The sequence below is a fragment of the Rhipicephalus sanguineus genome, unplaced genomic scaffold, assembly GCF_013339695.2.
Source record: "Rhipicephalus sanguineus isolate Rsan-2018 unplaced genomic scaffold, BIME_Rsan_1.4 Seq451, whole genome shotgun sequence".
NCBI classification, from domain to species: Eukaryota; Metazoa; Arthropoda; class Arachnida; order Ixodida; family Ixodidae; genus Rhipicephalus; species Rhipicephalus sanguineus.
In genome coordinates, this window is record NW_023615281.1 from 88,889 (window position 1) to 115,038 (window position 26,150).

The window sequence follows — 26,150 nt, forward strand, 5'->3', positions numbered from 1 at the left end:
ATAGCATTAATATTCGCCGGTCTTTTTTTAAGAATAATTTTTTCAACGACCGCGGCAGTTTCCTTAATCTGACCAAACGATGTCAGCGCTCGGTATTTACCTTTATTCCCGGCTTTGACGCTTTTTTAATGGTATGCGCACCTGAGGTCCACATGTTTCTAACGCCGAGTGCGAGGAAACGATTGTTTGGCTGCCGAGTATATTAGTGTGGAGGATCAGGGTCTGGATGCCGAAAAGCTGCAGCGACGAGGAAAGGCGAATAAGTTCGGGTGCCATTCGCTGGCACCACTGGCAGGCGCCACTGGTCCCGCAGGGGCGACGCTTTGGTTCACACTGTTCCTGGCACCCTACGAGAAGTTTCCGACGCTAGCACCTATGACGTGCCTGTTTCCACGTCCGTGAAGACTTATTCAACACGCTGCACGATGCCTTTGTTTCCGAACATTCTCAACGCCACGTTTGCCATCGCTACGACGCGTAAGTGATCTCTTCCAGAAGCAGGCGTTCGTTCCCCGCCATCTAATTAATGGATTCTCCCGAATTTTATTACGGGCATCTGTTACTGTGGAACGGTATAGTATAAGGTGCTCTGGCTATAAAGAATCAGCACTTCGGGCTAGCACCGTGTGTCGCTATGGCTTCGCTGCGTGTGTCGTGCTATCTCCATCCAGGTTCTTAGAAGCGGCCATGTTCTCTCTCGCGTCCGATCACCTGGGCCAGACAGGCACCCCCTTTGTATCACACTACGACTGGCATGTGGTGATCGTCTTCCAGTTGAGGCTTTTTTGTTCTTTCGCAAACGACTGGAATTATGGCGAAGACAAACAAAACGTGACCTTGCAGAGTTCTAAAACAGTTTAACCGGGCCTAATATGGGCTGGACTCAGGCCCACCCGAGCCTGACACAAGCCCCAAGTTCTGAGGTCCGGCTTGGGTCCGAATCAGCGGTTGCTTGCTTTGCCGAACCCGACCCACGGGCTCGGCCCGGACAGTTCTCTAGTTTAGGGGAACCTTGAATACAGAATCATGAAAAGGGATGTGCGTCGCATGCATTATCCAACAAAATTTATTGTGAAACAAAAACTGAGCAGACAAAGTTCTTTGTGCGCTAACATGACGAAGCTTATGTATCTCACCTGGTACGAAAATCCAAGGCACGACAGCCCTACGTTTATTATTCCCGCCCCAAGAACTGCCAGCGTTTCAAGTGTGTCGGTCTTCCAAATGCGAATGTGAGCCTGAAAAACATAGAGAAGTAACGTAACTGGCAAAATGCACATCGCGAATAGACCATTTTTTACGGGATTCAAGTCTACTGCTTCTAATTGGCATGAATTCCGTGCAGTGAATTTCTTTCTGTGAAAAGCGGTAATATAACCATCCCATATGGTGAAGAATATCCTCTCTTGCTTGCCTAAATCTGCTAAATCATCTGCGCAACAAGCGCTGGTAGTTCAAACTTAGTTGCTGGCGTGCTTTCTGTTCAGTTAAATCAAGAAGCAATGCGAATACTTTTTGTAGAATGGGGTAAATTCGTTTTCTAGACACGACACATTGGAGTCGTGCATTGCAGTGCCGCTTATGCTGGTATGTAAAATTAGATGGGGAATAACTGGAGAGCTTTGAAGCAGTGCGCCTCCACCTACTCTATTTCACTCCTATGCAAAGTTCGCATTACATGAACAAAAAAGAAAAAAAATGGTACTGATAAAAAAGACTCTTTAACATTGGCAAGCACTATAACATGAAAGAGTGGCATCGAAGGCGGGTCACTGTATGCAGTCGCTGCGGATATTCCGAACAGATGTCCGTGCGTCTTTCATTGCACCGAAAGCTGTTCATATTCATGAACCTGCTTCACGTGCGGCTATGGTCCCGCTATTATAGCAAGTGGCAATGGACGACTGCCCAGACAACCCCAAGTCTGAAGCGTAGCTGTTGCCTTTGCTTTTGTGGACATCGCCAGAGATACAGCGTGAATCAAAGGGCTCTGGAAAAGAGTCTTCAAGATTAGCCCTTTTGTGCAGCTTTGCGCAGCGCCCGCTGAGAACTAATGAATACTTGTGCGACGTTTTTCAGCAGATAGCGGTCCCTTCGTGTGCCTCACGTGCATTCAAAGTGCCTAACAAAGATGTCTCACGGTGAAGCTTACCGGAGGTGCGTGGTTGAAGCCAGCGCCTTGTCCCGTCGCCGCGACGTCTTCGTTGTAATTGTACGCAATGCTGGAATATCAGAGAATCACAGGTTGCGTAGCGCAGGGAGAATAAACGCAAAATAAAGAACGAAACGACACACAAAGCGCAAAGGTTACATACCTCAAGACCATGAACCAACAAACCCAAAATTACACTGTCTTGAAGTTCATTTCGCGGCTCTTTCGTACGCCCATTGCCGTGCCCAAGTTACGCAACAACGGTGAAAGGAAGCGTCTACGAAGTTATTACGGGTATCTTCAAAGCCGCAGCGCGCGGCCTCTTTTTAAGCGTATATCTTAACGATATGTGCACGAATTTAAGTTACAGAAAAGAGCGTACGGAGGCGACTTGTAAGAAAGGTTCTTTGCCTTGCAAACTGCAATTTGTGAACTGCCATCTGCTGACTGTTCCCCCGCTGATGATTACCGATGTAACGCAGCCCGCGTTACACAATGTTCATAGCTTAAAAATACCGAGTTAGTTACAAAAAATCTGAGTTAAAAAGGCAAGATACGCTTGCTCAAACCGTTCTCTTACAGTTTAAAAGGAGTTCATGTATGCAGAAGCCGAGAAAGAAACACCAGCACATTGAATTGCACTTAAGTTTAAACAAATAATTTGGCAATACCCGCGCGATCACGGTGATTACGAAGCAGTGGCCAACGTAGACATGGCTGCAGATAATTATTTGCTGAATTTTGAACGTAATTAAGGTAAACCTTATGAAAAATAGTGCTTGCTTTGACTAACATTTTGCAAAGACTCTAGCCAAGCAAAACAATACAGAACTGTTTTACTACTTGGCGTTGACCAGGTAGTGAGACAACTAGTTTTGGCGATTCATAAGTGGAAGTTTCTTTCATAAACGCAACACGCGGAGAAAAAATTCGAGGAAAGTGTGTGATATAGCTGCGCATCCGCTACCGTTGCGTGCCCTTGAATGCTTTCTGCGTGTAGTCTGTAGCTTTGCCTGCGTTTTGAATTTACAAGAGAAAATACATTAAAGTACATTTTAGATTCGACACTGAAGCTGGCCTAGTTCAAAAGTAAAGTTATGCACCCTAATTAGGTACGATACACACAGCTAAATGTGGCTTCCAGCAATTACACTGACGAGGACACAAGGACGACCTCGTCATCGGCTGGAAACCCCCCTCTCTATGTGCGACCATCTAGCACAGGCAAACTATATATCAAGCCTGACAGCAATGAGCCACGAAACGAAATCTACGTTTGTCCTTCGGCTCGTCGTCTTATAAGGCCGCAAGGCATGGCTTCTGTGCTTTTGAGTAAGTGGCTGTTACCAGTCGATGTCCATAGAGTGTCCCATGTAGAAGCGCTGCTGGTGCTTGGACCGGTTGAAGAGGACAGCCAGAGCCGCCACATTGTAGAGGATCTCACCTGAGCGGACCACGTGGAGGTTGTTAAATGGGCCGTTGCCTTGGTAGCCGTGGCTGACATAAGCATGTCAAGGATGGTTCTGGTTTTACAGCGGGTGGGTGTTCGCAGTCTGGACTCGCCAAACGCCCAGTCCGTGGGTAGCGATGCGGGCTTGTTGGTCTGTCATGCTTCTTGGATGTGGGTGCGAAAAGACAAGGACGAAGGGAAGGGACTATTTCGCGAAAGTTGTCTCAGCAAAACGTCACTGTCATTGAGTAAAACGGAATTAAACTACTTGCGCACGTGCTAAGGCCTGTCTTGTTGCCGGCGTTCCAGAAGCGGTAAATTTCGTCGTAGGAAGTTTTCAGCCTGTCATGTTGTTGATTGTGTTGTTAGTTTTTTTCATGTTATATGCAAGTGGTCACGTGGATGTCATGTGCAAAAATAGGTATATCAGTCGGCTTGGTGATTGAAAGTAAACGTTCTTGTTGTCAGTAGCGCCAGTGTGTGTGTGTTTCTTCCCTTCGTCCTTGTCTTTTCGCTCCGACATCCAAGAAGCCCAGTCCGTAAGCGCTATACTCGCTGGCAACTTGTCTTGGCAACTCAGGGAAAGGGGGGGAACTTCTGCACACAGCTACGCCAACGCGATGTGGTCCGGTTGCGAGGAGACGGAGGAGCCAAAAAGTATTGTCATGCGTGCTATATATATATATATATATATATATATATATTATATATATATATATATATATATATATATATATATAACTCCCTCCCCCTTGGCTACGCCAGTGCGCAGTCCACAAACAACAGCGATTGCCGTCTCGCCATTGTCCGCTGCGGCGGCGAGCCTGTCGCGGCTGCTTCCCTTGGTTATGCGGTCCTTTACTAGTGGTGCCCTCCGCGGGACAACACGTAAAGCCGACATGGGAATTTCAGAAACCTGGAAAATTCTGGCTTTGCGAAAATGTGATGGCAAACGTGCTCTTTAGGGGGCCGCTCACGATGCTGACGAACGCTAGAAAAAAGACGCAATGTCGATGCCTCCCGAAAACAGCGTTCTAGCGAAGGCCGCAGTTTACAATAACAGTCTACCCTTACGCGTCTCTTAGACATTTGCCCATGCATGGAGACTTCGCGCCCGTCAGCTACGCTGCTCACCCACCTTCACCGAGTGAAATGGTCTCTAGTTTCTTTTTTTTTTTTCACGTAGAAAACACGACGCAATTGGGGACTACATTTATTAACAGTAACACTAACGCAGTTTGACTCTGTAGCCTTCGCTTCATTGCCAATAAAACTAGTCCACGAGTATGATTAATAGCGAACAGAGAAGCAAAACTGCATCTGACCCTTTACTGCAGACACACGTTTGCACGACCACGACCGGCACATAAACGACTTACAGCGACCGTATGAGAGGGACTCTATGTGGCGGCTTGACTGTTCCCTTTCCCCAGGTGCGGCAGTATGCTCAAAACCACCAGTAGGGAGACAACTGAACGGCCGCATTACTAACCAGCTTGATCATTTGATAAAACTGCATAGTCACTGCATACACTAAAATAAAGCGAATTAGGTAACACTACAGCTCTTCAATACGAATTAATGAAAAGCAACAGAGCTCATACGCAACAAATAAATGTAATGGAAGTGGTCTCAGTCTTTCCTCCGCCATACCTTCGCAGGCTGCTGTCAACGCTGCTCTGCCAGCTAGGGTCCACAATCGGGACAAAAGCCCCACGGTGGTCGTCATTCAGCTGAGGGAACACACCGGACGTATACGTCATTTTCATAATTTTTGCAATGTTCGCTTGAGCGAACAAAAGTTTTTTTTTATTATATAGGAAGCATTTAATGGCTTAATTCTTTTGCGGTGCGGCGCAGTGCTCTGCCAGAAGAACGCCTTAGGTCCCGGTTTTTGCCTGTTGCTGCTGCGTTCTACAGCAATCCGTGACACACGTTCTCATGCAGCTTGTTCCTGGTCTATTTAAAACTCAGAAGAATTCGCCAAGTGAATGCTAAATCTGGCCGCCGACGAAGCGTCGAAACTAGCGCTGGACCTCTCGTACGCGGTTTGCTGCAATAAGTAGGATGAAAACGGCAATTTGTGAGCAGGCGCACAACATTCTATGAAATTAGTGTTCTTAAAAAATCTAATTCAGCAGACATAAGCCTCGAAAAGAGTACACAGGAGCTACAGGAAGAAGTAAAGAGAGAGCTGTACCGAAAGGCAAACCACTTAACGTAAGATGTGCTAAGAGAAAGTGGCAGAAATTGAAACTGCTGTCTGAAGATACGGACGCTTTTGCATTTCGACCCATCGAAATATTGCAGTCGTGACCGGGAATCGAACCCTCGCGCTGAATGTTTAGAAGCGTGACGCGTAAGCCACTAAGCCACCAGGGCCCCACAGGGCGAGTAATCCGAAGACTATCATGCGCATTTTCGAAAGTGGACGGAAAGGAAAAAGAGAGCGAGGAAAAATAAAAGTAACCAAAAAGGAGACACACACCGAATTAGTTTTTTTTTTCTGTCATTTTTTTTTACCGCAGTCCTTGCAGCTCGTCTTCCTCCCTATCATAACTGATCCCTGCAAAAAAATGGCTGCCTGGGCTTGCTTTTTCCGCTAAGACGAACTCTTTGTACGCAAAACGTAAGAAGTATTTCTTTCTCAGGTGTTATTGAATTCTGAACACTTCCGTCGCCTTACTTTTTTGTACCCTCATATGTTATTCGCCCTCAAGAAGATAGCTTAGGTGCATAAAGGCTGCCAGGGAAAGCAGCCGTTGCCTGAAGCGTTCCTTGTTGTTCAAGTGCTTCCTCCTAATATTTTATCTTGTCTCAAGTCAGAGAATTCAGGCTGATTTACGGACGCCGCGCTTAAATCGCAGATTAAGAAGGAAAACATCAACATCCAAGTAAGTTGGGTCACAACGAATTTTATTAAAAAACGTGGGATAACTTAAGATACGTTTGAAATTAAATCCGATCAGAAAAAAAAAAGAAACAAAACCCCCTGCTTACTTGCACAACACCGTAGCCAATGCACGAGAAGGGGGGATTTTGTGTTTGAAATTGATCCACACCTGCGGGCACGGAAACTTAAGTTTGACCTCCATTTTCTTCACCACTAGTAGACATTTGCCTCCCAAAAAGTGTACATAATGTAACGAGATATTACTGCACAAGCCAAGACTGATTGACTTCCGTTTTAGCGTAACCGCATAGGAATGCAGCCTGCCGGCACAACTGCCGGCTCCGAGTGCTTGCGGCGCTGTAACATGCAAATGATCACCGACAGAAGGATACACCCAGCATATTTCTGGCCTCCTCTCCAACCTCCTGGTGGGCGTTTTGTGGCTGGACGTGGACGACGTCTCGGTCGACATGGGCGATGACCAGTTGGTCGACGTAGTGGCCGTGCTGCCGCTGGCTGCCTGCGAGCCCAGCTCGGCTTGCTCCATGTGCACGGGACTGGCCTGCGGCTCGCCTCGAGGCTCGACGTCGTTCACCGCCGTGGCGTGTGGTCGGCCACCATCGCCGAATCCTCGGCGCTCGCTTCCCACTCATCGCCGTTCACCTCGTCCATGCCTCCGTGAAGCTCGGGAAACGGCGTGTCCGCGCGCTCATCTCCCCGCTCCGCAAGTGAACCTGCAAGGGAAGTTCCGTTCAGAAGAAGTTTAACTGGATGCCACCTTAATGGTTCCTGGTTGTCGATAACCCTCTTTCAGGCACAAGCATACATCTAAGGGACACTCATACGGCACTCGCAAACCGGCCTTAAGTGAACGCTGCGTGCGCGCGGAGCAAAAAAAAAAAAAAGAGTTTCGGTGCGCGTAAACAGACACATTCTAATCATCCGAAGAAAGTTCACGAGAACTAAAGCTACGTAGCTACGCACTGCGTGCAACTACGCTCGCAATCGAACCTTGCTTTGTACTTCCGTCTTCTGGCTCACTGTCCCCATCCTCCGATTGCAAGTCGCCTGCAGACATGGAATAAGAACGGATTCTCAGTTATTGCTAAGCTCGTATCGTGAAACAACCTTCGAGGGACGCTCAAGTGAGACACTGAATCAGTTTACGCATGTGAATTTGGGACTGTATTACGATTAATTTCACCGTCACAGGTTACATTGTTGGAAGAGGAAATGAAAGTCAAAGTTTCATGTTTGAATTTCGCGGCGAAACTTCAGCATGTGAACGTTAGTGTGGCGCCACGAATTTCAGTCTTTTTGCGTATTTTCCCCACATTTGCTATATGAAATTTTCCGAAAATAGCTACGTGAGGACTTTGTGTCCCTCAGCACACAATGTAAATTGTCTTTAGCGACAAACGATTACGGAGGCCCTAGTAGACACCGTCAAAATCTATGACGTCACGGCAAGCCGCTGCGGGAATTTCCAGGCGGCTTCACCTCCTGTATTTTTGCGCGTTTACTCTCTTAACAAGCGTCTTCTCGCGGTAAGAGTGGTAATTTCGGTGTAGTGAAATTGTGATTTATTTGCACGAATAAAATCGTTTTTTTTTTTCACTTCAGTGTCCCTTCAATCGATACATGGAGGCTAAATAAAGGGAGAGTGGCTACGTTGATTCGCCTTTTCCAATAATGTCTTCTAGAGCATGTAATTAATTTAAACACGAAACCCAGTAAGCAAACTGCCTCCACATATTTTTGACAGGATGGCAAGCAACGAGTACTCTCCCAGGAAAGCACATTTCGCCACATAAAGTATCCGTGACGTGGCACACACTCCTCCCCCAATTCACAACATTCTTTTACGTCTTAAAAAAGTACTCCTGCACTAAGCTACCACTACATGCGAAAACAATTCATTCTTGCCTCTTTCGCTCTCTCTCTTCTCCTCGTCTGATTCAGCGCTGCCTGCACAAGCAAACACGGCGTGAAAAAGCAATGTTAATCCTTTTACCAAACGCTGTCTGCATTTTGAGTTGCGAAAAGGAGTAGAGGAGACAACATGCAGCGAAATGCTGCACATCGGTTCAAACACAAAAGTTGGTCCTTGTTGTATTCCCGAAAATAATGCGCATTCATTCATTCATTCATTCATTCATTCATTCATTCATTCATTCATTCAAGAAAACTGCAGGCCAGCAATTAACACCTGCAGAATTGGCTAGGTCACTTTAAAGGAATAAAAGTGATCTTAAAGCAAGAACAGCCAGTATCCAAGGACATGTCAAATGGGCAACATTAGAACACTAACTTCGGACAGTGCCCAGCTTCAATAACGCCGAGTGGCCGATAGTTTCACTCTTAAACACATCGCAGGAAGAAAACGGGCTCGTGACTGTTTGATCTTGAAAATTTTGGAGTTAATAAATGACTGCTCTTATAGGCGATACTCCTCACTTTGTCGTCGAATCTTGTGGCGCATCTACGTAGCATCATCGTCATGGCCACCAGTTCCGTCATTTGTATGCCCACCCGTCATGTAATGTTCCAGTGGGTACAAATAATCAAACATGAAAAGTCTGCGACTTTAACATGCTCGTCCGGTACTAACAAGTCTGAGATCATCAGGAGGTCGGGGACCTAAATGTTGCCAAATAAACTATAACGAGGAAACGTAAGACAAAGAAACTTAAATCTAACGTCAGCCATCAGGAAAAGTGATTTTCTTTCTCATATTAGTAAATTATTCTTTCACAATCCCAAAATCACCACGCTTGCCGGGACGAGACGCATGGTAAGCGAGAAAATGTGCAAAAAGAAAACGCGGGTCGCGACGCCACCTTGAAATTGCCGTTTTAGAGCTTATTTTTCTTATTTATTCGTTTTCCCTTCTAAAGGGTAGCAATGTGCTATATTTCTTGGTTAACGTACCTGCCTCTCCTTCGCTGCTATAAACCGAAAGGAAAATTGACAACCACCCGTCCGTAGCCCGAAGACACAAGAAAATCTATACGGATTTCTCAGAAAGAAAGCTTCTTAGTTGCCGGCAAATTCGTCCTGGTCCGGGGATAAAACCCGGGACCAGCGCCTTTCTGGGCCGTCGCTCTACCAATTGAGCCAACCAGGAGCTAACCAAGGTCCGCGGGCCAGGACAAATTTCCCGGCAACTAAGAAGCTTTCTTTCTGAGCATGGGTATTCTTGTTGCTTCGTGTACTACGAACGGGTGGCTGCCTGTGTGTCTTTCTCAACCCTCTACCACCTTGCGCGATTCCGCAGAACTTACTTGCAAGCCCAAGTTTTTCTTTGGCGGGCGGCATGATGCCACTGCATGTTTAGGCCTCCCCAGCTTTCTTAAGTCTGTCTTGTACAACCAGACTTTTATTCTCATATTGGAACATATGTCCTGGCTAGAATAACCAGAACGTGTAAGTGACGTGGACCGATATGGCTGGTAACGATTGGCGGATTCATTTCAGGGAGTGGGCGGTATGGCTGCCGGTCCTTTTCCACATCATTGTATGCGTCGTCCTGTTCACCGTCTAGCGCTATGCTTTTGAACGGGAACAAACTTTTCAAATATTTTGGAGGCTGGACAGTTCGATCATGCTTTGCAAGACCGTCCTCCTCCTTGAACGATAGACGAAGGCGGTTGCACTGCTCCCCGTTCGTTTAAAGCAGCCATGCCTTCCGCAGGATTCTTAGAAAATGAGCTGAAAAAAAACACTGAGCGTACAGATGCTAGAAGATGGCTCGACTTCATTCACAAGTGATTAAATGTTCGCCCATTCAAAGGAACAATATGACTTTCTCCGACCAAATAACGTCATGTCTGTAACCACAACGCTTGCAAAATGAGATCGAAAAAACGCTGAAACATATTGCCACGCCCACTTCTTGTCTTGTTTTGATGTATTCGGGTTTGACCGGCAGGGACGGTTATCAACGCTCGACGCTGTCCGCGAAGTAGTGTTCTAGAAGCGTCGCGATTGTAGTAGATCGGTTTGTTAAGATTGCGCCCCGCACGCGAATGTTCTAGCTTTGTCTAGAGATTACGCCGCCACCAGCGATATTGCTGGAAAGTTCGATAGCGCCTGGATAAAAGCCGACGCGCGTGACCGCTTGTCAGTTGATCGACGGACGACGCCCTGTTCGCCGCTATCATTGTACAGCGTGTATTGCTGTAGTTCTAGTTCTCATTTTCCCGGCCACAAGTTCGGCCAAATAAACAGTTTCATTCTGCAAACGCCGACTGCTTTCTTCGTCGACGTCACGACCACGTGACATCTGGTGGAGGTGCTGGGTACAAGGCTTGTCGGGGGCGTCCGGAACATGAACGAGCAGCCGCAGACTGGAAGGACTACCCCCACAATACGGACCCCTACCGGACAAGACCAGGATCACAACGAAGAAGACAACAGCCACAATGACAACCGCTGTGGCGCCTACAACGGTCGTCATGCATCAACCGAGGGAGCCGCCGACATTCCGCGGATCACCATGCGAGGATCCAGAAAGCTGGCTGGAGGCATACGACCGAGTCTCCACGTTCAACAACTGGGACTGCGACGAGAAGCTACGCCATGTCTACTTCGCCCTTCAAGATGGCGCAAGGACCTGGTTCGAGAATCGAGAGTCCACGCTAACATCATGGGACCTCTTCCGCACCGGATTTCTCAACACCTTCACGAGCGTCATCCGGAAGGAAAGGGCTGAAACCCTTCTCGAGACCCGTGTACAGCTCCCCAATGAAAACGTCGGACTGTACACCGAAGAAATGACTCGACTATTCCGCCATGCCGATCCAGCCATGTCCGAAGAAAAGAAAGTTCGCTTCCTGATGCGGGGAGTGAAGGAAGAACTCTTCGCCGGACTTGTGCGCAACCCGCCGAAGACGGTCTCGGAATTCCTTTCAGAGGCCACCACAATCGAAAAGGCACTAGAAATCCGCACTAGGCAGTACAACCGCCGCATTCCTACGACGACCTACGGGGAGGTTCAGGCGCTGCAGTCTGATGACCTGCGTGACACCATCAGAGCGATTGTGCGGGAAGAGCTGCGCAAACTGTTACCTTCGCCGCAGCATCAAGTGCATTCAATCGCCGACGTTGTCCGCGAGGAAGTCCGGCAATCGCTTCGAATTCCCGAAGCACCGCAGGCTCAGCCGGAAGCAATGAGCTATGCTGCTGCAGCCCGACGCAACGCCCCACCCCCTCGCCCACGTCAAGACGCCGCGTCGCCGCAGCAGTTCCGCCGCCAGGCACCGCCGCCACCACCACCGACGCCATACCGCCCGCCGACAGGACAACGCTGCGCCCCCCGAAAGACCGACGTTTGGCGTGCCCCTGACAACCGGCCGCTCTGCTATCACTGCGGGGAAGCCGGCCACACATACCGCCGATGCCAGTATCGACAGATGGGGCTACGCGGATTCGCCGTTAACGCGCCGCCCGCAGCCAGGCGAACGGCCTCGCGACATCGACGACTACCTCACCGGAACACAGTGGGAAGAACGACGAGCTTCCCGCTCGCCGTCGCCCGGCCGCTACATGTCACCGCACCGCCGGCAGTACACTGGCCCAAACCGGGGCCGGTCGCCTAGCCCGTATCCGGGAAACTAAGGGCAGCAACCGATGGAGGTGCGGTTGCTGTACGACGAAATGCCGAAGATCCTCCGCGGCCGCCGACGACGACAACGCGACGAGACCTTCAGAACACGACGCAAACCGGACGGAGCCCTCACGACGAAACTTCGCGGCCCGAAGAAAACCTGACGACGCAACGTAGAAACAGCGGGACAAATCGACGAAGCCGTGATCCGACGCCACGACCTAACCGCAACGCAAGACGACGAACTAGCGACCTCGATGTCCTTATCGACGGCACAGCATCACAGCTCTCGTCGACACCGGAGCCGACTATTCCGTCGTCAGTGGGCCATTCGCCACCAAGCTGAAGAAAGTAAAGACCGCTTGGAGTGGACCCGAAATCCGGACAGCTGGAGGCCACCTGATAACACCGATTGGTGTCTGCACGGCGAGAGTCACCATCAATAACCGGACTTATCCTGCGAGCTTCGTAATCCTACGAAACTGCTCCAGGGATGTGATACTCGGAATGGACTTCCTAAGTGACCACGGCGCCGTTATCGACCTGAGGTCTGAGTCGATAACACTAAGCTCAGACAAAGCGCTCCCACGCCACGCGACGCCAGGGAACCATGCACTGAAGGTGATAGAAGAGCAGGTGACCGTTCCGCCGCGCTGCAGCGTCATTATTTCCGTCGGCACCGAAAAACCTGCGAACCTTGAAGGTGTAATCGACGGCGATCAGCAACTACTCCTGAACCGTCAAATTTGCGTCGCAAGAGGTATCGCCGAGCTGCATGACGGTAAAGCAAAGGTACTGCTGACAAACTTCAGCCACGAATATAGGCACCTCAACATGGGTGCGACGGTTGCCTACATCGACGAATGTGTAGCCGCCAGCGATGCTTTCGCCCTCTTCGATGCTGCCGAACCTGCTTCGACGAATAGAGGTCCCGAACCGGATTTTGACGTCAACCCGAGCCTTCCGAAGGTCAAGCAAGACCAGCTCAAAACCCTGCTCCTGCAATACAAGGACTGTTTCTCGTCGTCATCGCGGGTCCGACAAACGCCCCTTGCTAAGCACCGAATTATAACAGAAGAAAATTCTCGACCACTCCGACAGAGCCCCTACAGAGTTTCGACGCGAGAACGTGAGGCCATAAAGAAACAAGTGGACGAAATGCTTCGCGACGACATCATCCAGCCTTCAAAGAGTCCGTGGGCATCACCTGTGGTGTTAGTGAAGAAGAAGGATGGGACACTGCGCTTCTGCGTTGATTATCGGCGCCTGAATAAAATCACGAAGAAGGACGTGTACCCCCTCCCACGGATAGACGACACCCTGGACCGACTTCACAACGCGACGTACTTTTCGTCGATGGACCTCAAGACAGGCTATTGGCAGATCGAAGTAGACGAAAGAGATCGAGAAAAGACCGCTTTTATAACGCCCGACGGCCTCTTTGAGTTCAAGGTCATGCCTTTCGGTCTTTGCTCGGCACCTGCGACGTTCCAGCGCGTCATGGACACCGTACTGGCCGGATTGAAGTGGCAGACGTGCCTGTGTATTTGGACGACGTCGTCGTGTTTTCCTCGTCCTTCGACGAGCATCTCCGGCGGCTTGAGTCAGTACTTCAAGCAATCAAGACCTCTGGACTGACCCTGAAGCCAGAAAAGTGCCGATTCGCATACGACGAGCTCCTGTTTCTGGGTCATGTGATCAGCAAGTCTGGAGTGCGCCCAGACCCGCGGAAAACAGCTGCCATCGCCGACTTCGCGCCACCCACCGACAAGAAGGCAGTGCGCCGATTTCTCGGCTTATGCGCCTATTACAGACGCTTCGTCAAAAACTTTTCACGGATCGCCGAACCACTGACGCTTCTCACGAAGGCTAACGTGGATTCAGGTGGGAAACGGCGCAAGTGCAAGCATTTCAAGAACTTAAACGACGCCTGCAGACGCCACCCATACTTGCGCATTTCAACGATTGCGCCGATACGGAAATACACACCGACGCAAGCAGCGTAGGACTCGGTGCCGTCCTTGTGCAAAAGACTGACGGGCTTGAAAGGGTTATCAGTTATGCTAGCCGGTCACTATCCAATGCAGAAGCCAACTATTCCACAACAGAAAAGGAATGCCTTGCCATCATCTGGGCTACGTCAAAGTTTCGCCCCTACCTCTATGGCAGGCCCTTCAAAGTTGTCAGTGACCATCACGCCTTATGTTGGCTAGCTAACTTGAAGGACCCTTGTGGTCGTCTCGCACGATGGAGTCTCAGACTTCAAGAATTTGACATTACCGTCGTGTACAAGTCCGGACGAAAACACTCTGACGCCGACTGCCTGTCCCGAGCCCCCGTCGACGCGCCGCCGCAAGAGGACGACGACGACTGCTTCCTCGGAACTATAAGTGCCGACGACTTCGCCGAAGGCAACGAGCCGACGCGGAACTGGGGGGCCTTATGGAGTACCTCGAGTGCAAGACCGCCGTTGTTCCGAAGGTATTCAAGCGAGCACTGCCGTCGTTTTCCTTACGGAACGGCGTTCTCATGAAGAAGAACTTTTCGGCACTTCGAACCGACTACCTTCTTGTCGTGCCCTCATCATTGCGACCAGAGGTCCTCCAGGCCCTACACGACGACCCGACGGCTGGGCACCTCGGTGTTTCCCGCACGCTCGCCAGAATACAGGAAAAATACTACTGGCCACGCCTTGCTGCCGACGTCGCCCACTACGTTAAGACTTGCCGAGATTGCCAGCGACGGAAGACACCACCGACGAGGCCCGCGGGACTTCTGCAGCCAATCGAACCACCTCACCGGCCGTTCCAGCAAATCGGGATGGACCTACTGGGGCCGTTCCCGACGTCGACTTCCGGCAACAAGTGGATCGTCGTAGCAACCGACTACCTCACCCGCTACGCCGAAACAAAAGCCCTGCCCAAAGGCAGTGCCGCTGAGGTAGCCAAGTTCTTCGTTGAGAACATAGTCCTTCGACACGGCGCCCCAGAGGTTCTCACCGACAGAGGTACGGCGTTCACGGCTGACCTGACTAAGGCGATCTTGGAATACAGCCACACAAGCCACCGCCGCACCACCGCGTACCACCCACAGACCAACGGCCTCACCGAGCGTCTAAATAAGACCATCGCCGACATGCTGGCCATGTACGTCGACGTCGAACACAAGACGTGGGACGCCATCCTTCCGTACGTGACCTTCGCGTACAACACGGCCGTACAGGAAACGACGCAGATGACGCCATACAAGTTGGTCTACGGACGGAGCCCGGCAACGACGCTCGACGCCATGCTACCAAACGCGACCGACGAGGAAAACATCGACGTGACCACACCTACACCGCGCCGAAGAAGCACGACAGCTCGCCCGCCTACGGATCAAGAACCAGCAGCGACTGACAGCCGCCGCTACAACATTCGACGACGCCACATGGAATACCAACCCGGTGACCGTGTATGGGTATGGACGCCAATACGCAGACGAGGACTTAGTGAGAAGCTTCTTCGACGATACTTCGGACCGTACAGGGTACTTCGACGCCTCGGCGCACTCGACTATGAGGTTGTCCCTGACGGCATTACGAACTCTCAGCGGCGCCGTGCGCGACCTGAAGTCGTCCATGTCGTGCGCCTTAAGCCGTTTTTTGCGCGTTAGCGATCCTGGGGACTCTATTTTTTTTCCTTTGTTATTGTACTAATTTATTTGTGTATGCACTTGTTTTTATTTTTCTCTTCTATGTTCTTTCACAAGCATCGGGACGATGCTTTTTCAGAGGGGGCAATGCCACGCCCACTTCTTGTCTTGTTTTGATGTATTCGGGTTTGACCGGCAGGGACGGTTATCAACGCTCGACGCTGTCCGCGAAGTAGTGTTCTAGAAGCGTCGCGATTGTAGTAGATCGGTTTGTTAAGATTGCGCCCCGCACGCGAATGTTCTAGCTTTGTCTAGAGATTACGCCGCCACCAGCGATATTGCTGGAAAGTTCGATAGCGCCTGGATAAAAGCCGACGCGCGTGACCGCTTGTCAGTTGATCGAGACGACGCCCTGTTCGCCGCTATCATTGTACAGCGTGTATTGCTGTAGTTCTAGTTCTCATTTTCCCGGCCACAAGTTCGGCCAAATAAACAGTTTCATTCTGCAAACGCCGACTGCTTTCTTCGTCGACGTCACGACCACGTGACAATATTTCAAGAATTACGTTTATCTCTCCAATAATGTGATTGACGAATTAAATACTGAGAAATGAAGCCCTAGAATTAACCTGAGGGTCTGTATGTATTTTTATTCAATAACTAAAATTTTAGAAATACATCCTTTTTGGGATTCGCTCTTCAGAAATCCATCTCAAACTGAAATCAACTTGAAACGAAAAACAGGGTGCCACGTTTACAGCCCGAACATTGCACACGTGACCATAGCTGCACACTTGCGACAACGCACCTTCCTTGGCGCTTTCGTCTTCTGTCCGTTCATTCTCTTCTCCCGAACCAAAACTGCCTGCGGAAAAAAAAATGAAGTAAGAAGGCAGCACGTTGAACATCGCCTCGTATGCTTCAGAATTTGTTCTGCGCGCCCAGTGTAATGTGCGATGCTTGGAAGCTACAGGTGTCTGAACCCTCAATGGCTCAGATTGTGAAGAGAGATTACCTTCGTTATTGTGATATAGCTGTAAACAAGAACTGAACGAAAGCAGCGGTAAAGGACATTTAATACAAGAGAGTTCGTTGCTGAAATTTCCGTGCATAGCGAATAAAACAAAAGCTCACAGGGTCTCCTAAGAAGACTCGAAGGCGAAAGCCATCTGTTTTTTTTTTTTTATTGCGAAGCGTTTCTTAGCGAATCTTAGCGAATCTTAGCGAATCTATCTATCTATCTATCTATCTCTGGGTGCTCTCGTCATCGCCTCTTTAATTGGTGTGGACCAAAATTGACATGGGACGGTAAAGGCGCGTTCACGCTTGGCCTCGAAGGGGTGAAAGCGGCACAACTAACCGGAAATTCACTCGCTTCGCCGCCGAAACGGCCGGAAAACCAGGAGGCGAGACCGACGCGAAAAAATCGGTCCGAGACCGATTTTTCCGCCACGCGAATGCGGATCGCCTTTCCGCTTCACGGGAAGCTTTAATCTGGCTGCACCACCTTAGCCACCCGATGTAAACAACGGCCGACCGCTAATTCAACATGGCGGCCAGGGCGTCGGCGGTGGCTCGCATCGACGCAAGTGCGACTCAGCGCGACAAAACTCAACAAGAACGCGTTTCTCGAGAGCCTGTTTGGATTAGGATTGCCGAGAGGACTGGAATTCGCAGAAGGTGAAGCAGCAGCGAGTCGGCGTGCCGCAACGTATCTCGCTTTTGCGCAGCCGGGTGAATCCGCCGCCGCCGCTGCTGGCGTGCCCGCTTATGTAGTTTCTGCTGGTGTATCTCCCGAAAAACGGTTTGAAAAGGTGAAAGCTATTTCTTTCCCGTGTTTTGCAAGCATAGTTAAATTCGGTAAGGAATTAAATGCGCAGTAAACGGGCAAAATATAATGAATTCTCGAAATGGCGAAGGCGGCAGCGGTGACAGCACGCAGGAGGGGCAGAACAAATGTGAACATTTTCCATGCTCGTGAATAACGGTTTTCCGGACGCTGTGGCGTTTTCGCATTCTCTTGGCGTCTCAAGTGTGAATGCGCCCTAAGAGGGCTTGACGAATATGACTGTCTGGTCATGACATGAATAACGTAAAAATCCTGTCGCGGACATCGTCAAACCCTTCTCCATACACGCGTGGCACATACCCGTATGCCACGGGCCGCGGGTATGCGCCACGGGTGATTGACAGCTTATATCTACCCAGGAACGGCGAGAACAGACATTGGCAATTTAAATGCGAGGGCGTTAAGAAAAACCGATGCCGGCAGCGTTGGCCCGACGAATGCAAAGAATAAAAATCAGGATCCCAGCAGGAATCGAACCGAAGCATTCAGAGTCGCAGTGAGGTATTCTACCACAGTGCCCCGCCAGGTCATGAAACTGCTTTGGAAAAGACCATGCAGGCGTAATCTCGGTGCACATCAATTGTGGTTGCAGTGCTGGTTATCTAATTTTATAACAAAGAAATAAACATTACATATGTACTCCTATATACAGGCGTCATGTCGGATTGACGTCAATTGTGGTTCCAGTGCTCGCTCCGCTTTTATAGCAGTCTAAAACATCACATTTGAATCCCTCTAAATCAGCAAGCTATATCCAAGCGTTGCTCGACACCGGAGGAATACGCTAACAGAAGTTCCGTAAATATTCACACTATCGCACCGTAAAGTGCACTTCGTTTCGTTAATACTGACGTGTGTGCTCTAACGTGAATGCTCACGTTACCTCAGACTATAAGTTACCACTTAAACGCCAGTGTAGCTGACGTGCCTGGTAAGCCCACGATGTGTAGACAACTACTACACTTACAAAAAGTCGTCGATCCCCCTCGTAACGCTTGGCTCAAAGCAACAAAAAAAATGCAGCATAGGCAACTACTCGCTGACTGCATCGCATGAGACCGATCACCACGAGGCGTGGGATCTGCCGAATTTCTTCTCAGTCGATGCATGACCCTAGTGATGCAAAACTATCGATGGTACGGTCGACAGCTGAGTCACTGTCGAACTATCGATGGCAAAACATGCTATCGATAGCGCTATCGATAGTAAATTCTATGGTACTATCGATAGTATAAAGTCAACAACTCGAACTCATGTAGAATAAACTTGGTTTCCCGCTCGCGTGGTGAAGCCGGAGGAGCAGGCTGAAGGACAAGAAAGTTGTGTTCCTGCACCAGAAAGCTTGGCTGACACATGACAATTAAGTCAGACTGTTCATCTGCAGTGGAAAGGAAGGCGTTACATGTGGTGGAACTGTGCGGCTTCAAATTTATATTGCATTTTATGATTCAAAATTTAAAATTATCAAGAACTAATTTGCAATTGGAAGGTGTAATGGTTGCTTTTGGATATGATTTATGATCGACATATTCCGCATTTTCACAGTGCGGAAATAATTATTTCTCGCCAAAAAGAGCTCATTAATTAGCTAAGTGAAATAGGCTATCGCAAATATTTTGGACATATGGCCCAGAAACAGCCAGTATTAACACAGCAGTAATCAGTATTCATACCACATATCGATAGTATTATCAAGACTGCTGCAACAAGACTGGGAAATACGGAGCTCTTATTTGGGCGAACTTGTGCCCAGAAAATTCAAACTCAGAACACAAGCGATACACGCTGCGCACTGAGAGCGGCGAGAACAGTCGTCGGCCGTCGAGTAATCTGATCATCGATGGAACGAGTCGTCCTTTATACACCAGTCATCGAACCTTCCAGCGTTATCGCTGGTTCTCGCGTAAGCTCTCGAATAAACTTGACTATTCGCTTCTGGCACGTAATCGTAGCAGAATGATCTCAAACAATCGTGAACCTTCTCAAACATTACGGCGCGGTCTGCGTCAAACGCTGCTAACAGTCTTTGTGGGTGAAACCCGAATACATCAAAACAAAGCAAGAAACACGCGTGGCAGTAATATCGCTAGTAATATTAACGACGGCACCACCGATTGCACTATCGATAGTTTCAAAGAAACTATCGATGCTATCGATAGTCAAGTTACCGATAGTTCTGCGTCACTAATTGACCCTCCCGAAAGACCCAACATGGTCTTGCAGTGCCTGCGGGATCGGAGGCGTTCTGCACCTCACATTTGTTTGCTCTGCCTCCGGGTCGGTCCACCTTTCACCAAGTGACGATGCCTTGTGTCAGTTTATATATCGTCATTGTGACGTTAAGGTCAGTTTCGCGCCAGGCCGGGGTAAATTTCTCTCGACACTCTCAACGGACCTCACCTTCAAGCTCTAAAGCTAATGCCTACGCATTGTGGCATGGATGAGCACGTAGGCCACTGTCATCGTCATTCCCTTTCCCCTACGCAGAGTAGCAGGTCAACCTCTCCGATTTTCTCGCATTAAAAGTACTTCTCTCTTCTTGGCCGTGTTGGCTGTTGGTGGTTCTGTTGGCACAACAAACGCAAATAATTTTACACGCCGTGCTACCGTCGGAAGAAATAACCGACCGTGCAGTCCAAGTCAGTCGATAGCGGCGTACATAAACAAACACGTTCGTCCTTGTTCTGGCTCGTCCCGCAGAGTCGAAAGAAACCACTCGCGTTGCCATATCCACGTATGCCTTGGAGTCGCGTCCCAATCTTCTTCTCATTTTTGAGCTTATTTCTGGATCTCGCCTAGACGCAATCAACTAGAGGTAAAAGAGCAAAATAAAGCCCCGACTTTCGTCATTAATCTCTGCGAAAGACCTCGGAGGGAACAAACATTGGCTTACGACGACTTGCATGGATTCTCGATACACGAGTCGCTTGCATTCGTCCTTTATGGAGCTCGCTTTTTTTGCTCTCGTTCTTCTCGGCAGGCCCTATTTGTTTACGTCGAAGTACGCTCATTGCGGCTGCACCGTGTACCGCGCTTATCTCGGCGTCCGGAAAGCAGACTCCTCGCGAAGATAAGCGCCGCCCATTGGCGGTGAGGTGCACGCGCCTTACGGCCGTGCCATTTTTCTATCGACTCGGAGTCCGCGCTCCTCGTTGCAGCGTTTGTATAACGTGGACACGCATTATATAGACCCGTTCCCCGTCCTAGTCGGGCTGATAACGGGCCGCGACAGATCGTCGGCTCTCTTAATAGCCTTCTTTCCCCACCTTCTACTTTTCTTTTTATGGTGTTAAAAATGAAATTATTGGCATGGCACAAAGTGCGCTCCCAAGTTTGTAAAATCCATGCTTTCGCAAAGCACAGTTTTCTATACTTTCATTCGAACGTGCCTACTCTAAAACGACTCACACGAGGATTTTTATTCCTTCGTCTGAGTCGTTTTCGCGTAGGTGGCCGCGTCAAGGTGCATCACCCCGGCGAACCACCTCCTGATTTTCTGATAAATAGCCTGAAAAGTTTTATGAACTGTAAAATAAGATTGTAAGCTTCCGCGATGCCCACGCGCACTGACGTGGAAACATTAAATGAGTAGCAAATCTTTGGACGAGTTGGTAAGACTAACAGCGCGGAAACGAAAGGACGAAGGAGAGCAAGTAACACGACAGACGACTTTCAACTGAAGTTTATTGCAGAAAACTTCAGTTAAAAGTCGTCTGTCGTGCCTCCTTCGTCCTTGTCGTTTCCGCGCTGCCAGTCTTAAGAAGGAAATGAATACTAAGGTTATATTTGCACGCCATAGCGTGAAGAGATGTGACGTCATCTTCCGAAAAGCTTTTGCAAGGCGAGGCGTGTAATCAACGCCCACGTATGCGCACAGACTAAGACGGTGCTCAAGTCTGAAAGATCTTCGCAGCGCTGCGCACGCGCAGTTTGCCTCCGCCGGACGCCAAGCGGCCTCAGCTGGGCATTGAAAACACACAAAATTTGACTGCAAGCTAGTCCCCAAATTTTGAAATCAAGCTAGGTGCATTACCAGTCACGGTAGTGCACATTGAACGAGGCACTCACGCGCAAGGTCGATTGGGAACAGTGATCGCTATCTGGAAAGCCAGCTTTACAGAAACACAGTGCTCCACTCGGTGTACGTGGCCCTGTTTAAATGAAGTGTCCCCGTGAGCGTTTCGAAGGCCTTCGGACGTCGTAAGCAAGAGCCTTTTAAGACACGATATCTAGATGAATTGCTAACGACCTACGCCGCAACTACCGGCATTAATGGAAAATTTGTGTATTATGCACGGCTGGTAGACAGCGACAACAGTGTCATTCGCATAGGAGCGCGCAATGTAAAAAGCATGAGCAAAAAGAGCAAAGACGTGTACATGGTGCGGCTTACACACTGTCTGCACAGAATACAGAAGGTTATACATTAATGTGTGAACGATAGTGCACGCCGCCTTATAAACAAACTGCTGGCACACACACGGTCGAAGAAGTGGAATAAGTCACGATTTACTGTTTCGCATGTAGAGCGCACAGAGAAGCGATCTCGATCGAGCATGTACACCGCGTCCTTCTGACAAAGGAGAAAAATTGACCCCCAGTAAACGCGACATATCAATAGTTTCAAGACAAAGATTATATCCTTCTTGCCGTCATTCAAGATAGCATGCCTGCAGCACACGTATCCAGTAAACAGTCTGCTCTTCTGTGAAAGTAATTCTCGCCTTGCCTATGGAAGTTGAAGTTAAAGAAGAAAAAAAAAAGCGGAGCGAATGTGAAGTTAACCACCGGGAGGGGTTGGGAATGTGAAAAGGGTGCTGTATTCCCCTGTATTGCAGAAAGTGCTATATCTGCCAAACCGGGAGGCGTTTGAATAGTCGTTTAATGGATCACAGGGCATCGCTGAAGGCTAAGCCTTCGTCGAATTTGTGGTTGCATTGTAAAGCTCGCAAATATCATCCGTTGCTGCGTGAAACAAAGGTGCTGTCCCGGCATAAAGATAGGACAGCGCGAGAAGCAGTTGAGGCGTTTTTATTTACAAGTATGGCAACATGTGCATTGCTACGCCATCGGTTACGTTGCAGAAACTAGAGATAGATTATCTAACTGTCAATCTCTAATCGTTCGCGTGGTTTTTGTATCCGTTCTTTATATTTGTGTTCCTTCAATAAAACTTCCAATTGCTAGTCTGCGCTTGTGCGGCTTACTTGTCCCAGTTTTTTCGCGCAGTTCTTCGTAGTACTATCTCTGGCAGTGCCGCAAATACTGAAAAGGCGGTGTTGCGTCTCACAACGCGAACGAAGCAGAATCGAAAGTGCAGGCTGGAAATGTCCTCAACTGCGGATAATGGCACATGCGAATTTTCATGTTTCAAGTAGGCGCCTATTATTTCGATACACAAGTGGGAATACGCAATAAAGACTCGGTTGTGAAATGGGGTTCCCCGGAACCGAACCCTGTTTCACATGCGGGAGAATCACGTAACCTGTGACGCCATCGGTAGAGCGGCACGTCGCTGTCGACTCTGGTACTGGCAGTTGTGATGCTGGCAAAATAGTGATAACCGCGAAGCGCAGGCTGGTGTAATCAGCCTTTGTATCTATCATTGTGTATCGCCTAGCTTGTGTATCTATTCCGATTCTATTACCTCACAGGTTAGCCTTGCCACTCACTGATGAATAATGGGGCTGCAACCACAGTCACGGCAATGAATGCCAAGATGCTCCTCCACCGCTCACGCAGGCGGTCTGGCAGACACATGTTGGGGAGACCAGCAGCTTATTACCAAAATGAAACAGTGTTTAGAAAGCGCCTATTTGTCATTAGTTTATATTTTAAATGAACATTGCGGGAATTAGCTTACTTTACTAACCGACCAACCTAATAACAGTAAACTATGTGGAGAGGAAAGTGTAGAACTTGCCCGATTTGTAGAATGCAGAGATGCAAAATTGTTCATCAAAGAACAGCACAAAAGCACTCGTGCCACGAACTGTCCTTTTATAACACGATAAACATAGCAGAAAGCTCCGTTGCCTAAGTCTCCGTTGCCTAAGTCCAACGCAAAGAACACAGTGGCAGGTAGTAGACATACCACAGGGCTTAAATCCGGTTTTGCCCCACAAACAATGCAGTGAACGAGTACGAGCTACACTAAGACAAAACTGAGTTTTCAAAATGTTTGCGCATCGAGAAATTCTTTTTGATAAGGTAGATGCAGAAAACGCAAACAACAATGCTCTACGGCCGTTAAGCACTTGGACACCAGATACAATAAAATGCCAAGAGTTAGATCAATGCATAAAGCTAGTCTCAAGGGAAATGCTCAGCACAACTCGACAGAGTACGTCGTAAGCCTAAGAACTTAACTTACAGAGAGTACGACGTTTTGAAGCAACTCGCGGACAGAAAGGACATTATTATAAACCTGCGGATAAGGGTACAGTAATCTCGCATCTGAAAAAATATAAAAACGAGGCTATCGGGCTAACGACACTCATGATCTAAAATTAATCACGACCCATGTAGCAAGAAGATAAAACATAAGATATAGCCAGGGTATTAATCATTCCTTCTGAGTACCGCTCCTTGATGCCTAACAATAAACAAGGGGCTTCTACCGTCTTCCGAAGATGAATTACTTAACGCGCATATTCCAGGCAGCCCTATAGTATCCAACGGCAATACACCTACTGAGCCACTACCTTGCTGCTCTATTCTGTATTCTTTCGATTTGGTCAATTAAGGCTTTCTGGCGGGGGTCCCAAACACAACACGCATATTCTAAAATCAGGAAGACGAATGAAATATAAGCAGTATTTTTTTTTTTGGGGGGGGGGGGCAGTGTGTGAGAATTTTAGGCATCGTTGAACAAAATTTAGTGCTCATGGGAGCTTTGCAAGTACATTGTACGGATGCGCATTCCAGGAGACTCGAAAGCGTTACACCTAAATATTTATAGATTGATTGCTGGGTAAACAGCAGGTTTCGTCCTTTTTCTCTCTTTTTTTTAAAGTAAAACACACATGAACACATTTCTTCGCACTTATTTCTCACACCATTCCACAATTTTATTAGGTCTCTGCAAGCTAATGTAGTCTTGCTCATTTGTTTTTTTTTAAACGACAGAGTTGTCGGCAAATAAACGTACACGTGAAGATATCTCGTCAGGATATCATTAATATAAACTAAAACTAAACGCGGCCCTAAATCGGACAGATGAGGGCCACCCGGTGTGACCCCGACTAAGGCGAAGTTCAGTTAAAACTCGATCTAACGAAACCCGATTTTACGCATAGCTCTATATCTAACGAAGGAATATTCATTCCCAGGCAGGTACCCAATAGCCTTCAACGTTGTCATCAATCCGAACTGAAGAAATAACTTGGTGCCAAACCCGATTTAACGAAGTTTTTCCTGAAATAAATGAATATTATAGAACGGTGATTATTTTGTAATGTTGACACAGATGGGTTTTTCTTCGAGCGCGTGGTTCTAGTCGCCCTGGTCCCGACCCTAGTTTTATTTTGACGGGGCTGCACGCGGCGCCCGGAACATCGGTACAAGCGGCGGCGGTCGTTTGTCCCCCTTCTCCCGCGGGAACCACACGCTTTCGTTATTTCATCCATGGTTATGCGACACATGATCGTCGCCTCGCAGTTTTCTTGCTTGGCCTTGTCGCGCAATCACTGCATTTGTTCTCTCCGTGGTTGCATATCGGCAGCCTGTGATAGCTTGACGCTTATCTACGCCTCCACCGCCCGGACATGGGAGGCTCGGTGTCCGGGCTGCCTTCGCGGACTTTTCAGATGCAGGGGTGAAAGTGCTGCGCCATTTGCGCCAAGCTGCGCCAATCCGCTTCTGCTGCGCCATCCTGCTCCAAACACATTATTGCGTCAAAACTGCTCCCCAGCCGTATTTGCTGCACGGCCTCCGCGATGGGCTCCGGTGCGCTTCCGGAACCGATCACCGAGGCTACGTTTGGTGCCTTTATGTGCCGCTGTCATCCGTGTCATGGCGCGCCTATGCGAGCCTATATCTAGGGGTGTGCGAATATTCGAGTTTCGAATTCGAATCGAATAGAGCCTAATCGAATAATTCGATTCGACTTTCGAATAGCTAGTATTCGAAGTTTCGAATAATTCGACAGGACGAATATCTAAAACGCGACAGAGGCCAATTACGCAACTTCGTTAGGGTGGGGTGGCTAAAATTAACGCTAACGTCGTTACAGTGGGCCTGTCGTTAAAACTTTCATCAACATCCTGGTTCAAAAGCGAGCGCATGCTGATCTTAAAGGAGATTATGTCATATCCGCACGTAGAAAAAACACAGGAGAAAACTGTGAAGCCATTCAAAACTTCGTTCCCGAAACGAAGGCACGGACTTCTTGAGTAGTTCGGTCGCGTATGCCGCAAGCGCCGTAAAACGTCCCTTACTTGGGCCTGCGAAACCCTCAGTCATTGGCTTTGCAATGTAAAAATTCGTTCACGCTTGGTAGTCGCCAACTGCCGTACCGAACCACTCGTTCAGAAACTCCCGTCATTCCGGCAAGCAGTTAAAACG

General features: G+C 48.8%; 2 protein-coding genes across 2 annotated transcripts in view; both read right to left on the bottom strand.

Moving 5' to 3' along the window:
• Window positions 1–1,052: 1,052 nt before the first annotated feature.
• On the bottom strand, window positions 1,053–7,158 carry LOC125756224 (echinoderm microtubule-associated protein-like CG42247). The gene is made up of 4 exons (XM_049411581.1): window positions 6,888–7,158; window positions 3,500–3,649; window positions 2,153–2,222; window positions 1,053–1,238 (listed from the first exon to the last, which is right to left on the bottom strand). The coding sequence occupies exons 1-4, from the start codon at window positions 7,040–7,042 to the stop codon at window positions 1,053–1,055; spliced, it is 561 nt and encodes a 186-aa protein (XP_049267538.1). The 5' UTR covers window positions 7,043–7,158.
• Window positions 7,087–26,150, bottom strand: part of LOC125756234 (echinoderm microtubule-associated protein-like CG42247) — an 82,963-nt gene continuing 63,899 nt past the window's right edge. Inside the window, exons 3-6 of the mRNA XM_049411580.1 lie at window positions 16,545–16,601; window positions 8,422–8,463; window positions 7,507–7,563; window positions 7,087–7,229 (exon numbers count right to left, since the gene is read on the bottom strand). Of these exons, the coding sequence (XP_049267537.1) occupies window positions 7,087–7,229; window positions 7,507–7,563; window positions 8,422–8,463; window positions 16,545–16,601 (299 nt within the window). The remainder of the gene's footprint in view (window positions 7,230–7,506; window positions 7,564–8,421; window positions 8,464–16,544; window positions 16,602–26,150) is intronic.